At 40.4% G+C, this 14,214-nt stretch overlaps 1 protein-coding gene across 1 annotated transcript; it reads right to left on the reverse strand.

Annotated features, from left to right (window-relative positions):
• Positions 1 to 5,069: 5,069 nt before the first annotated feature.
• LOC113305816 lies at positions 5,070 to 6,905 on the reverse strand. The gene is made up of 3 exons (XM_026554814.1): positions 6,484 to 6,905; positions 5,813 to 6,423; positions 5,070 to 5,461 (listed from the first exon to the last, which is right to left on the reverse strand). The coding sequence occupies exons 1-3, from the start codon at positions 6,903 to 6,905 to the stop codon at positions 5,070 to 5,072; spliced, it is 1,425 nt and encodes a 474-aa protein (XP_026410599.1).
• Between the last annotated feature and the right edge of the window lie 7,309 nt (positions 6,906 to 14,214).

Here is a 14,214-nt window from a genome sequence, read left to right on the forward strand (position 1 = left end):
GTCAGAGAGTACTCAACAGGAAATCAATAAAGCAGTCAAGGATATGCTTGAAACTGAATTAACTCCAGTGGAGAATACAGGTGAAGAACCATATGGAAAGGAGACTGAAGCTGAGTCGGAAGCTGTTAGAAATGAAGAACCATCTGAAAAGCAGAATGAAGCTGACTTGAATATAGAAGAAGAACAAGAATCAAGTCAACTGGCACTGTCACTTTTAGATGCAGGTGAAGCTGATTTGGATAAAAGCTTTAAGAAGGGTTATCAGAGTGGATTGAAGGTCAATGTAGATGTAGACCCAAATTTATTGGAAAGCTGGAGGATGTGATTCGGTTTAGCAAAAGAAGAAATAAAAAGACAAGAGGAAGCGAATCTTCAGATTGCTAATGTGGTTGCAGATACTGGTAACTCAGATGAGGAAATGAATCTACAGATTGCTAATGTAATTGCAGATATTAGTAAATCAGCTCAACAGTTAGAACAGAAGAATGAGTAAAGGAAGGAGAAAGGAGTACAGACATGCAGGAAGCGGAGATGGTGGGAGATATACTTGTTTATTCAACTCCTCCACTTAAGGCTATACTTCCAGAGAGATCAGGTTATGTCCCTAAATGTATCATTCACTAACTCAGTTGGAGAAGTACTCAATTTATGTTCTGCACAATTTAAAAATGTATGCAAGTATGATTATGCTCTGCAAAATGCAAGTATGTTGATAATGTTGATTAAACAAGTTTCAGTTTAGGTTCTTTCACTATGACAAATGAACACTATAACACATGAAATTCTGTTGTATAGAAACTAGAGATATAATGCTAGTTTTGTTTTTGGTGTTAATGCTAATGTTATATAGATCAACAACAGTAGTTGATCAAATAAAAATGGAATCAACAAGAGGAGTTGATACCATTTGATGGTATCAACAACATGAGTTGATCCCATCAGATAGGATCAACAACAGATGTTGATACCTTTTTACTAACAATAGAAGAATCAACAACAATTGTTGATCCCAAAAAACAATGAGTCAACAATAATATGTTGAAACTGTTTACATAAGACTTTTGCTTGTTAATCTAATCGTATTATTTCCCTGCAGGTACTACCCCAACCTTCTCAAGCTTCGATGCTATCACTGCCGGAATATTTACTCCTACTCCTCCAAAAAAGATGGAAGATGCTCCGACTCAACAAACGGAATATACTCCTACACAGAAAACAGAAGAGGGTGATTCTGAAACTCCAGATGATGATAATGTGTTGGAAGGCCTTAAAGTTATATTCAAATTAGATGAAATTGATGGAACAACTGAAGAGGAAGATACCACCCAAGACGATGATGATTCTGAAGCGACGCAAAGTCAAAGGAATCAGTCTGAAGCTACTGGAAGAGCAAGGAGGTATAACACAAGGTCATCAAGGAATGCGCCTGATAAATACACACCTGATGATAAAGTGAAGAAGAGGACCATAGGAGGAAAAGGAAAGAAGAAAGGGGGAGGTGTTGAAGAAGAACCGATAGTAATCGACCTTGATGATTACGTTGATGTGACGCCACCTGAGCCAAAACCGCTGAAGAAGCCAGAAAACCTCAACCTATGGAAATCCTGCACCATGGCGGAACAAGAGGTCCTTTGTCCATTCTTTGAGCAAGCAAAATAATGGTACGTAACTCTGTAACAAATTGCTTGTTTATTTATAGGTATAAACAGTGAAAGTTGGTGCCATGCAATATTTGCGGAAAAAAAACGACTGTAAAATCCAGGTTGCAGTTAGAATTTTCTAATATGTAATGCTTCAACAAATAATATGTTATATTATGTCAGGGAGTTAACATAATCTTTCCATATGCAGTACTAGAGCATGTACCTTTTATTTCAACAATGTACTGGAAGAGATCGTCTATGGAAGGCATCTCTAATATCAAATGGATAACCAGAACATTAACAGTGAGATTGTTGACTACTACACCAACATGCTGCAATCAAAGATGAAAAATCCATCTAAGCCGGCATACTATGTGAAGAAGCACTTAATTCTATATACAAATTGTTATGTAAGTAACTAAAACTCTTAGTCTGTCTTTTGAATAACTTGTTACATAAACTTATTTAGTTCTACATTATCGTAGTTGAAACCTTATTTAGGTGAGATGAAACAATTTAGTGTACTAGGGATGGTTCAAGTATACATGATGCATAAATGAATGAATTATTGTTGTTATCTGTCAAAAACAAACTAAATGCCAAGAAAATGATGCAGCAAATAATGAGGTGTGCACTAGCAAGAAAAGATGCAAATAAAGTGGAAACAAGTGGGATTCCAGATATGTTGAGGAACAATTACCCAGTGGATGACAATGACGCAATGTTGTTGATACCGATGTGTCTACAAGACCCGTATCAGAAACCCTTCCATTGGGTGCTTCTTACATTGATAGGTGGAAGGTGGTTGATCTTCAACACCATTTATCACTACAAAATATACAACGAGCAGTACAATGTCATGGTCCAAACATTGAATCCAGTCCTGAAACAAATGGGTATAAAATATGTTGAGACAAGTGAACCAGTAACTACAATTTTAGACCATTACACGGTACCAAAGCAACAGGGTTTGGACTGCGCAATGCACGTATGCTTGTTCATGAAGTGCTTGGTGAAGTGTGGAGACTGCTGGGATATATATGGTAAGAAGATCCAATACCATGTGAACATAAACAGGAAGAGAGTGGAGATTTCTGTCAGGATGTTAGCTGAATTCGGTTCGTGGAAACCAACTTTGGAAGAAGGTAATCAAGTTCAAGAACTCACAGACTCAGTCGAATAGGTACTCAACATACAAGATTCTGTTGAACCATTACAAGGTAAGCAAGTTCAAGAACTTACAGACTTAGTCGAAGAGGTACTCAACATACAAGATTCTGTTGAACCAATAAAAGGTAAGCAAGTTCAAGAACTTACAGACTCAGTCGAAGAGGTACTCAACCTACAAGATTCTGTTGAATCATTAGATTAGTGCAAACACACTTAGGTGTAGTTTAACATATGATGGTAAGTAATTTAGTTGCTCTATGTAGGTCTGCTAATTTATTTAAACTGTTAGTTTGAAAAGACATCTTTTAGTTACTGTAAATATATGTCTGAAAATCTGTTTACGTTCTCAAACAATTTGGAGGATGTGTTTAGTAATAGTTTGTTATGAATTAATATAATTATTACTTATGAAAGTGATTATCAAGTGGATGAATGGTTTGGTTATGAAAGTGAATGAATGTTGGTAGTACAGATTGCAGGTATGCTCAGCTAATGGAGTTAACTTGTAAATACAGATAAAACCATGATTTTTTTTTGTTTTTATTGAGCATCAAAAATAGGAGTTGATCCATTTTTGGGATCAATAATGGAAGTTGGTCCCAAAAATCAATGGGTCAAAAAAATAATTGATGAATAACTGATTGGTTTCACATAAAGTGAATGAATGTTGGTAGTAAAGATTGCAGGTATGCAGAGCTCATGGAGTTAACTTGTATATATACAGATAAAACCATGAAATTTTTTATCATGAATGTTGGTAGTAAAGATTGCAGGTATGCACTTCACATCTGTTAATTCATGAAATGTTTGGTGAAGCGTGCGCACTGCTTTGATCTAAATGGTAGTAGCATTAAATACCATGAGAAGATAAACAGAAAGAGAGTGAAGATTGCTGCTAGAATGTTAGCTGAATTTAGTGCATGAAAACCAACTTTGGTAATTACAGGTATGCACAACTTGTATATACAGATAAAACCATGTAATTGTTTTTCTTTTTATTGGGCATCAACAATGGAAGTTGATACATGAATATGATCAACAATGGTTTATTGATACTGTTTACATAACCATTCTCTTTTTATTGGGCATCAACAATGGAAGTTGTTTCATGAATATGATAAACAATGGTTTGTTGATACGGTTTACATAACCATTCTCTTTTTATTGGGCATCAACAATGGAAGTTGATACATGAATATGGTCAACAATGATTTGTTGATACTATTTACATAACCGTTCTTTTTTTTATTGCATCAAAAATGGAAGTTGATACATGAATATGATCAACAATGATTTGTTGATACTGTTTACATAGTACTTTTTCCCTGTAAAAACCAGTAAGCCTGGAACCTGCAAACATATATACACTGACAAAAATAACATTCATAAACAAAAGAGAATGTATATCATTAAAAACAGAACAAATACAAACAAGAAAAATAGGAAAAACAATAAAAAGAGCTAACATCCATGTTAATCATCCATAAAGTAGCATAAAAAAGTAAAAAAAAAGTTCAGAAAAAGAGGGAAATTTCAGAACAACATCCTCCTCAAGAAGTTGATCATTCTGGAGTTAGACTCCTTGAGGAAAACTGGTGCACGAGGAGCCAAAGGAGCTCTGTGACATCTACGACGGTTGTGGAAGGCAAGTCTTCCACACTGACCACACTTCCTCTTCTTGCGAACTTTCTCTAGACATCCCCTATACCTTGAAGTAGTTGGCCTTCCAGCTGACTCACGACCGCCATTGTGAGGCAAAACATAACCTTCCTCATTGATTTTAGGCGGCCTCTCACTGTCGGGAATAGGATAGATAGGACGAGCATACATACCTCTATAGTACTTGGTGGTATAATATGGTATGATGTACTTGTAAGGTTCATCTGGCCCAATCTGCAACATATCTTTCATCGAATGGGTGCAAGGGAAACTATGCTTCTGCCACCAATTGCAAGTGCAAGTCTTAGCATCCAAGTCGACTAAGTGCTTTCCAGTAGGAGAAATGACCTCAAAAACTTTATCACTTGATCTCTGGAACTTGTAAAAACGGCAATCAGTCACCCTCTTGTTGAGCCTAGCCTGCATCCGGGGAGTAAGCTTCCCAGTCCACTTACCAGACTCCACCTTCCTCTTGTAGTTCTTCTCCATTACATATGCACGAATAGAATCAAGAAGCTCAAGTGCTGGAAGCCTCTTATCATGCTTAATCACACTGTTAAAACTCTGAGCAATGTTTGTTGTGTTCTCACCAAACCTTTATCCTAGAAACGCATGAGCATCCCAGTTCTGGAACGAAATCTTTATCATCCAATCAATAACTGAATCCAGCTTCAGATTGCTCATAGTCTTGGCAGCAGCATAAAACTTCTCCTTTGTTAACGCAGTGTAGCACTCTTCAAAAAGCTTCACAGCAGTTTGCCTACTCTTTCCCTTTGGAACAAGAACATTACCTTTCATGTGGTACAAACAGAAAGAATGGAAAGCTTTTGGAAAGACAAGATGGACATGCTTCAAAAAGCCAACTCCACGGTCTGATGTGATGGTCAGTGGGAGGTCTTCAATGATAATACCCTTAAAATTGGTTAAGAACCATTCCCAACTGGCACAATTTTCACAGGGAACTATTCCAAATGCAACTGGATAGATCTCTACAACAATCAAATAAAAACCAAAAATTCACAAAGTGACCAATAAAACTGAAATACATGAACAAGTTATGGGGTGAACAACAAATATTATGTATCATGGAATCAACAAGTGAGAATGAGATCAACAACTAACTTATGGGATATCAACAACACATATTAGGGGATCAACAAAGTGAGATTATGGTATCAACAACTAACTTATGGGATCAACAACTGAAATTATAAGATCAACAACACATATTAGGGGATAAACAAGTGAAACTATGGGATAAACAACAAAAGTTATGGAAGTTATGCAATCAACAGAAACAATTAATAATTAAAAAATAGAAAAAATATTAAAAAACATACCTTGGTTATCAGTTTTTCCGCAAGCAACCATAAGACCGCCCTTAAACTTCCCAGTGAGGAAAGTACAATCAATAAAAAACATCGGACGACAGTACTTATTGAAACCAGTAATAGAAGCTTCAAAAGAAACAAAAAACCTATGGAACTGCTTCGTTTCACCATCATACTCAAACTTGATGACGCTACCAGGATTATAACGTTCAATTGAATCTTTATACCAAAGAAGGTATGTATAAGACTTGATGTCATCACCCCAAAGAAACTCTTTAGTGAACTTTAAACCATGGTATGCCTGACTATACGTGAGATCAATACCATATTCCAGATAGAGCATATCTTGGACATCAGATGCAGTCTTCTTCTTCTTTGATGCTCGAAATTCATCTACTAAGATATCCTTCAGAAAAGATTTCGTCATCCTGACTTTTGCGGGATCAGAAGAAGCTAAATCACATGAATGCTCTCCTTGAAACTTCTTGCACCGAAAGACACCTTTAGTATTGGCAACGAGAGATGCGTGAAACCTCCAGCTACAACTTTGACTTTCCTTGTTAATACACCGGACAGTGTAACGTTTCTTGTCACTCTTACGTACATCAAGTTTGTAACCACTATGATATTCGTATTTCTTAACACTATCACGACAAACAATTTTACTCTCAAAAACCTACCCTACTCCAGTTAAGATGTTGGACCAAGCATATGATTTCTTGGGGACCCTTTTGACCAAAGATGAATCATCCGTCAAATCTTCTACAATAGCCACATTGTTGTTTGAAACACAACTTGATGATGATGAAGAAGGAGAAACAGAAGAAGAAGATGGAACAGAATCAACAACAATTTTAAACTGGATGTTAAACTTCACCACGTTGATACCTTTGGAGATGTAGTAGTGAATGAAAAACCTCAACTCCAAATCGTGATTGATCACATGTGATTTTCCATCTACAGTGTAACCAAAAAGCATGAGGTCTTCAGGGACATAAGGCCAATATTGTTTCACCACACTAATCATCTCGCTAAAAGTAGTTGACTCCGAAACAGCATGTGATACAGTCAAATTGGATAAACTGAACTCTGCAACAACCATCTTTGGCCTGCAACAAACATAACAGATCAACAAAAATAAAGTTGATATAACAAAACTGCATCAACAATGAAAGTTGATACACAAAACTGCATCAACAACCAATATTGATACAATAAAAAAGCCATCAACAAAACATAATCAAAAATTTATCCAGTAATTTGCATCAACAATGAAAGTTGATCCAACAAAAAAGCATCATAAAACCAATGTTGATACAAATAAAAGAGTCATCAACAAACATAATCAGAAATTTATCCAGCTTATTTGCATCAACAAATGAAAGTTAATTCAACAAAACTGTATCAACAACAAATGTTGATACAAAATAATCTGGATAATGTACAAAACTTCAGTGTCAACAATGAAAAAAATATGTCAACAACAGCATGAACAACATTATAAAATGTTACTTCACATCACATTAGCATGCAATCAGTGCAAATGCGAACCTGCAACATATAATACTACATAAACATACATGCTCCATGTTAAGAAAAATCACTGTAAACAATAAGAAAAAGCATAAACCTAAACTAAGGTACAAATTCATTACGTCGCGCATCACTCGGAGGCTGCACCCCTTCGTGAAAGTTATATTCACTGTCGAATGTTAGATAGTAGACTAAGATATGTAAACAGAGTTTATCAACACTAAATTGTAACTTCTAATTGATTACACTAACATCTAAGTAAGTTAAAATTATACCAAAACTGATTCATCTACACTCAGAATTCTAAAAAATAATTCTTTAAGACTCAGTATTATCCAAATAATAACACTAATAATTCATCCAAATAAATGCGAAAGTACATTAAAACAACAGAACATAAAAAGATCAACAAAACTCATGAATTATAAAACTAACATTGAATCATGAGCAAATGTAAGTAAAAAAACAAAAATTCAAAAAACAAAAACCGGAGATTGCAGATTGAAGAATTGAATAATACCTGTTTCAGAGATGAATTATAATTTCGAATTAAAATAATATGCAAATGAACCAATTAATCCAGTAGAATTAATCACAGAGAATTAAGCTTCCAAAAACTCGTTCTCTGCAACATAAAAAACACAAAAACTGCATTTATATATTGAAGAATTAGAAACTACAAATTGAACATGCAAACATAATATAAATTTCTACTCATCTTCAATAACTAATCATTGTTACCAATTTGTTGCAGAAAAACAGATCGGGAAATTTCGATTGAATCTGTTGTTGATGAAGAAACTCAATTCAGATCACAGATTGAACTGATCAAAAGATTAAATCACTGAAAATATATTTAATAGAAGAAGGATATGATGAATGATCTGAAGGAAAAACTTCTCGTGATTAAAAACCTAGAATTCATAGAAAAGTTTTGGAATTTTTTTTTTCCTGAGCTGACGAACTGATTTACTATCTCTCTCGAACTGATTCTCTCTGTAAATCAATCAAAACAGGTTTATTAGAAGAGGAAGATGATGAATCAGCTGAAGGAACTGATTGAAAACCTGGTGTTTGAGAGTGAAAACAGTTTCTGCTGGTTTCGGTAATTTCGTGTGATGTGGGTGAGAAACAAGTCTAAACCCTAAACAATGTATTGCAAGGGAGTACTTTAGGTTCGAGAGATCAATCTGTACAAGTCCGTCCTAAACCAGGAAATGGCCGTTCCAGAATTGCTTCGGTCACAAAGTGGAGGAGAAGGGTTGGTTTTGGGGAGGGAAGAGAAGAGAGTGTTGAGACCAGAATAGTTGATTCTGGAAGAGTAGTTGTTTTGACTTGTATCAGAAAGCGTAAGCTAACAGATGGGAAAGCTAACAGGTGATTTCTGAGTGTTGTATACTCCTGACCAAAAACTTGTTTCCGGTGGAAATAGGTAATGCCTATTTATACAAGTCGGAGTGAAACGTAGTCTGGTCTCATTAAGAAATGGTAAACGGGTGAGTAAATGGGAGGAGGTGGTAACCGGTAACGCCTGGAATTGATGTTCCATAAAAGCAAGCGTTTCACCATTACTCTCTGTATTTACTAACCGCCTCATCCTTATAACACTTTCTTATAACGGGCATAGTGTACACCACACGCTGTAAACCGCCAAACCAATACCCAATGAGCATTCCATAGTTTGTGACATGCGTTGATGTCTCGAGTGTTTTCGTGGAAAACATGTAGCACGTTGTTGTTGTCTGGCAAGTTGAGATTGGGAGACTTGACAGCTCGGTGGTGACCTTCAACGGTCGAGATTTTTCATCTTAAGAGGAAATGTAGCCGTTGATTATTGCAACCCTTCGTTTGGTAGCAAGTGGCATGAAAGCATGATCAGTATGGCTTTAATATGGTCTAGTTTAGGCACGGCCAAAAGTTAAGGTTTTGTCTTTGTTTAGGCGCGACCAAACTAGGGCCAAAGGTTTCCATGCGTTAGCTGGTAACCTTGGACGACTAAGATCTGCACCTTAGCTGAAAAATTGGCCGTTGATTGTTGCAGGCCTTCGTTTTGGTAGCCGCATAGGGAAGGCCGGTATGGCATGGCCAAAAGTAGGGTTTTGGGCCAAAGGTTACAATGCGTTGTTTGGAAACCTTGGACAGTTAAGATTCACATCTAGGATGGAAGGGTGGTCGTTGATCGCCGCACGCCTTCGTTTTGGTAGACGCATAGGGAAGTCCGACATGGTATGGCGCGGCAAGGTGGTTGGCATGCCATTGGCACATGTGGCATGGCATGCCTTGGCGCGGTTTGGCGTGGCCAAAACTAGAGTTTTTGGCTAAATATTACCATGTGTTGTTTGGCGACCTTGGACGGCTAGGATTTGCATCTAGGATGGAAGGGTGGCCGTTGATCGTCGCACGCCTTCATTTTGGTAGCCGCGTAGGGAAGGCCGGCATGGTATGGCGCGGCAAGGTAGTTAGCATGCCATTGGCATATGTGACATGGCATGCCTTGGCGTGGCCAAAAACTAGGGTTTTGGGCCAAAGGTTACCATGCGTTGTTTGGCGACCTTGGACGACTAGGATTTGCATCTAGGATGGAAGGGTGGACGTTGATCGTCGCAAGCCTTCGTTTTGGTACCCACGTAGGGAAGGCCGACATGGTATAGCGCGACAAGGTGGTTAGGATGCCATTGGCACATGTGGCATGGCATGCCTTGGCGCGGTTTGGCGTGGCCAAAAACTAGGGTTTTGGGCCAAAGGTTACCATGCGTTGTTTGGCGACCTTGGACGGATAGGATTTGCATCTAGGATGGAAGGGTGGCCGTTGATTGTCGCACGCCTTCGTTTTGGTAGCCGCGTAGGGAAGGTCGGCATGGTATGGCGCGGCAAGATGGTTAGCATGCCATTGGCACATGTGGCATGGCATGCCTTGGCGCGGTTTGGCGTGGCCAAAACTAGGGTTTTAGGCCAAAGGTTACCATGCGTTGTTTGGAGACCTTGGACGGCTAGGATTTGCATCTAGGATGGAAGGGTGGTCGTTGATCGTCGCACGCCTTCGTTTTGGTAGCCGCATAGGGAAGGCCAGCATGGTGGGGCCAAGGAAAATGGCATGGATGTCTTGGCATATTGGGGCCAAGGGCTTGGCACGGACGGCTTGGCATGGTGGGGCCAAGGCAAGGTGCGGTTGGCTTGGCATGGTGGGGCCAAGGGTTTGGCATGCCATTGGAGCATGGTTCGGTCCAAGGTAAGGTGCAGTTGGCTTGGCATGGTGGGGCCAAGGGTTTGGCATGCCATTGGCGCATGATGCGGCTAGCATGGTTTTCCATTGGCACAGTGGTGCGGCTGGCATGGTTGTCATGCCTTGGCGCGGAGATGTGGATGGCATGGTTGGAATGCCTTGGCGCGGAGATGTGGCTGGCATGATTTTCCATTGGCACAGTGGTGCGGCTAGCATGGTTGGCATGCCTTGGCGCGGAGATGTGGCTGGCATGGTTTTCCATTGTCATAGTGGTGCGACTGGCATGGTTGGCATGCCTTGGCGCGGAGATGTGGTTGGCATGGTTTGCTATTGGCACAGTGGTGCGGCTGGCATGGTTTGCATGCCTTGGCACGGAGATGTGGCTGGCATGGTTTTCCATTGGCACAGTGGTGCGGCTGGCATGGTTGGCATGCCTTGGCACGGTAGCATGAGAATTAGGGTTTGGCATAGATGATGTCGATCAATGTTAAGGGTTCTGCCGTGGAACATGACACATAAAAAAAGGTACCCTGGTAATTCTTACGTAGACATGCTTATCGATTCAATAGATGTTCTAATGGTCGTAGTGACGTCATGTCAGGTGTGCGGTTTTATAATTTTAACCCTAAGCTAAAAACCACCATCAACATTACGTCCCCTGTTTAGCTCGGAACGGGAGAATCATTGCGAGGTAAGCATAAGATGGTGACAGGATAGGACAAAAATCGAAAAAACAAGTCGTGAAAAGATGGTCAGAAAGGTCCGACTAAACTTTTTCGAGAGGTAAAGAGAGTTTGTGCTTCCCGTGTTAGCGGCCTTGCATAAATTGTACTGGTAGTGCAGACCGTGGAGTGGTGCGATGAAAAACGTAGGCTTAGTCTGGCCATGCATCACCTTGGCTGGCATCGTGACGCTGGCTTGGCGAGTTTGTTGGTGTTGGCGCGGCAAGTCATGGCGCGGCACGATGGTGCAAGGCATGACATGGTTTGGCGAGGCAAGCATGGCGCGGACGGTGGTGCAAGGCATGACACGGTTTGGTGAGGCAAAGCATGCGTGGACGGCTTGGACCAGTAGTGGCTTGTCTTTGTGGGCATGGTTGTCTCTTTTCCTTACGCGACTCACATAGGAAATTCTTTCCTTATTCAAAACCCCGCAAGTGTTATGCCCGTAGAAAGGCAGAGTTATTCCTTCTCTTTATGTCACCTTGTCGGGTTTTTTTTTTCAAGTCTCGGTGCTGGCGGTAGAGAAGTAACAATGCGGGCAAGCGTGTCTTAAACATGTACTTCCACGTTTTCTCACCAAACCCTAATTTACCTCACGTGGCCAGGCATTCCCTTATGTTTGCTAGTAGAAAACAGTTTCATTAGAATCTGATATCACGCCTCAATCCGCGGCTGGTAGGAGGCTTTCCTTTTTGGGAACTCATCGCTCTGCTGGTTATAAGAGATGATCTTGAATCCTTCATTTGCACAGGTCGTGCTGAAATCATGTCTATCCTCTATTCTTTCTCTGGTTTTGTAGCGCATAATGGGATCTTCCAATGACAGACATGTCTCCAACTTTTCGGGGAGAAACTTTGGAATCGATGAAAACCAGTCTTCTTCTCATGGGGAGGCGTTTAATAGAATTGAATCACTGTTCCGTGAAGCTGGAGAAATCATTCGGGACATACCTTTGGAGAAATAACAGAAAGGCGGCGAAGCATCCCAGTGCGTTGGGAGGATTTGGTGCAACAAAACCTCTTCACGGCCCACTGTTAGGGCGGGACAGTTTGCTTCTCAATTGAAACGGCGGAAGACCGAGCTTGTGAAACTTTTAGGGGAAAATCAACGTAGCTCCCCTGTCCAGGACGGTGTCATAACCCTTGATTCTGATGAATCGGGAAATTCTCCTCGAAAGGTCGATGAGAAGACTTCCGAGGAAGCTGATGATGTTACGGTTAATGAAACTGAAACAACTTTCGGAGAAGACGGCGAAACTGTTGTCGGTGGCATTGGAGAAGTCGTGAAGGCATATGCTGGTTTTCGGTAAAAAGACGGATGATGTTGTTGCTGAGACGACTTCCGGGTGGGATGTTGAGGCTGCTATTGCTGATGTGGCTTCCGTATGGAACCTTTGCTGCCCGAAAGATTGTTGGGGAAAGTGTTTGAAAAAAAAAAGCTCTGACCGAGGCATTGGCAATTCACACATTATCTTTATATGACTAGCTTCTTCTTCATCATTGTTTCTATTCGTCGCTTAGTTGTCCTGATGTTTTGCAGACTTTTTTTTTACCTTCCTTGTATTCGCGGCGAAGTTAGGGTTTCTTCAATTAGTATCCCGCTTGCGGTTTCTGTCTTCGAATAAAACTTCTCATTTTTTATTTTTTTTGAAAGACCCAAGCGTTCCCTTAGAATGGGTTGGTGTTTCTAGTTGTGATTGGATGGTTAATGGCTTCTCAATGATTTGGGATTTGTTTGGTATATTTTTCTGAGATTTGGAAAACTCATTCGGAAAGAAATGTATGGCTTTTGAATAAAAAAGAAACCCTAAAGAATAATACAAATGGTGCATTCATCTTGGGGAAATACAAATATCAAGCGGGAGGAGAAATTGCTGAAGAAATACTAAATGGAGAGTGCTGGAAGAGGGTAGTACAGCGTTTTAGGGATTGAAAATCTTGAGCCATCGCGAGTGAACTATCACACCTCCCAGCTTGTCTGTGTTGATGAGATTGCAGTAACCTCCCAAAAGGACGTCTGCCACCAGATATGGCTCGTCTTCTTTTTCCTTGGGTGAATCGGTCCGAACAACTATCTTTACCGTCATCTTCCCAACTTGAAACGAGTTCACTTTGACCACCATATCTCCGATTTGAAACGAGTTCGGGTGTTGTGTAACCGTTTGAATCTTGGTCTCGTCAGTTTCGATGGCAGCTTCCAAATTCTTTGCAAAGCGTTTGAATGGGCCAGCGCCCCACTCACATCTCTTGACAGCATCCGCGCCAGTAATCGCGTTGAGTCCCCATGACGGAATATGGGAAGAAATGACTGGTTGTATAGAAGATCGTTCGGCCAAACTTACTTGCGTTTGGAATCTATGAGTTAGCGCCAACAGGTCATCTCCAGGTGTCCGGGTTCTATCGGTAACTCGCCGATGCGGTAGCAAGTGGGACTGTTTGTTGGAGATTCTTTCGGGCGTTGACATCGGTAGAGGGGATGTTCCCAATTTATCCTTGTTGTCGAGTACCCACAAGTTCCCAAATATCATGTCGTAAACCAGTTCTTTGACAATGTGGAATTTGCTATGCGTTATAGCGTCTCCCATCTTGATCTCGAGGTTAATGTAGCCGTGCGCGTTCAAGGCTTCCCCTCCCGGGTTCTTAATCACGGATGGGGAATGGGTATCCTCTTGTTTCATAAATCCCGCAGCTTTCAGAGTCTTGAAAGTAACAATGTTGAAGTCAGAGGCCGTGTCGATTAGCGTGTTATCGAATTCAATACCTCTTAAATAGGACGTGGTCAGCAGTCCCCAGTTGTCCTTTTCGATTCCGCTCGCTGAGAGAGCCAGGGCTCTTGGCGTGGCTTCCGTGGAGGGAAAAAGCTGTTTGCCCGACACGACACGATTGAGATCCGTGAAGATATCTTGGCGTTGCACATTGGAAAGGTATAGAACT

This window comes from Papaver somniferum, chromosome 8 (assembly GCF_003573695.1).
Source record: "Papaver somniferum cultivar HN1 chromosome 8, ASM357369v1, whole genome shotgun sequence".
In the NCBI taxonomy this organism is placed as follows: Eukaryota; Viridiplantae; Streptophyta; class Magnoliopsida; order Ranunculales; family Papaveraceae; genus Papaver; species Papaver somniferum.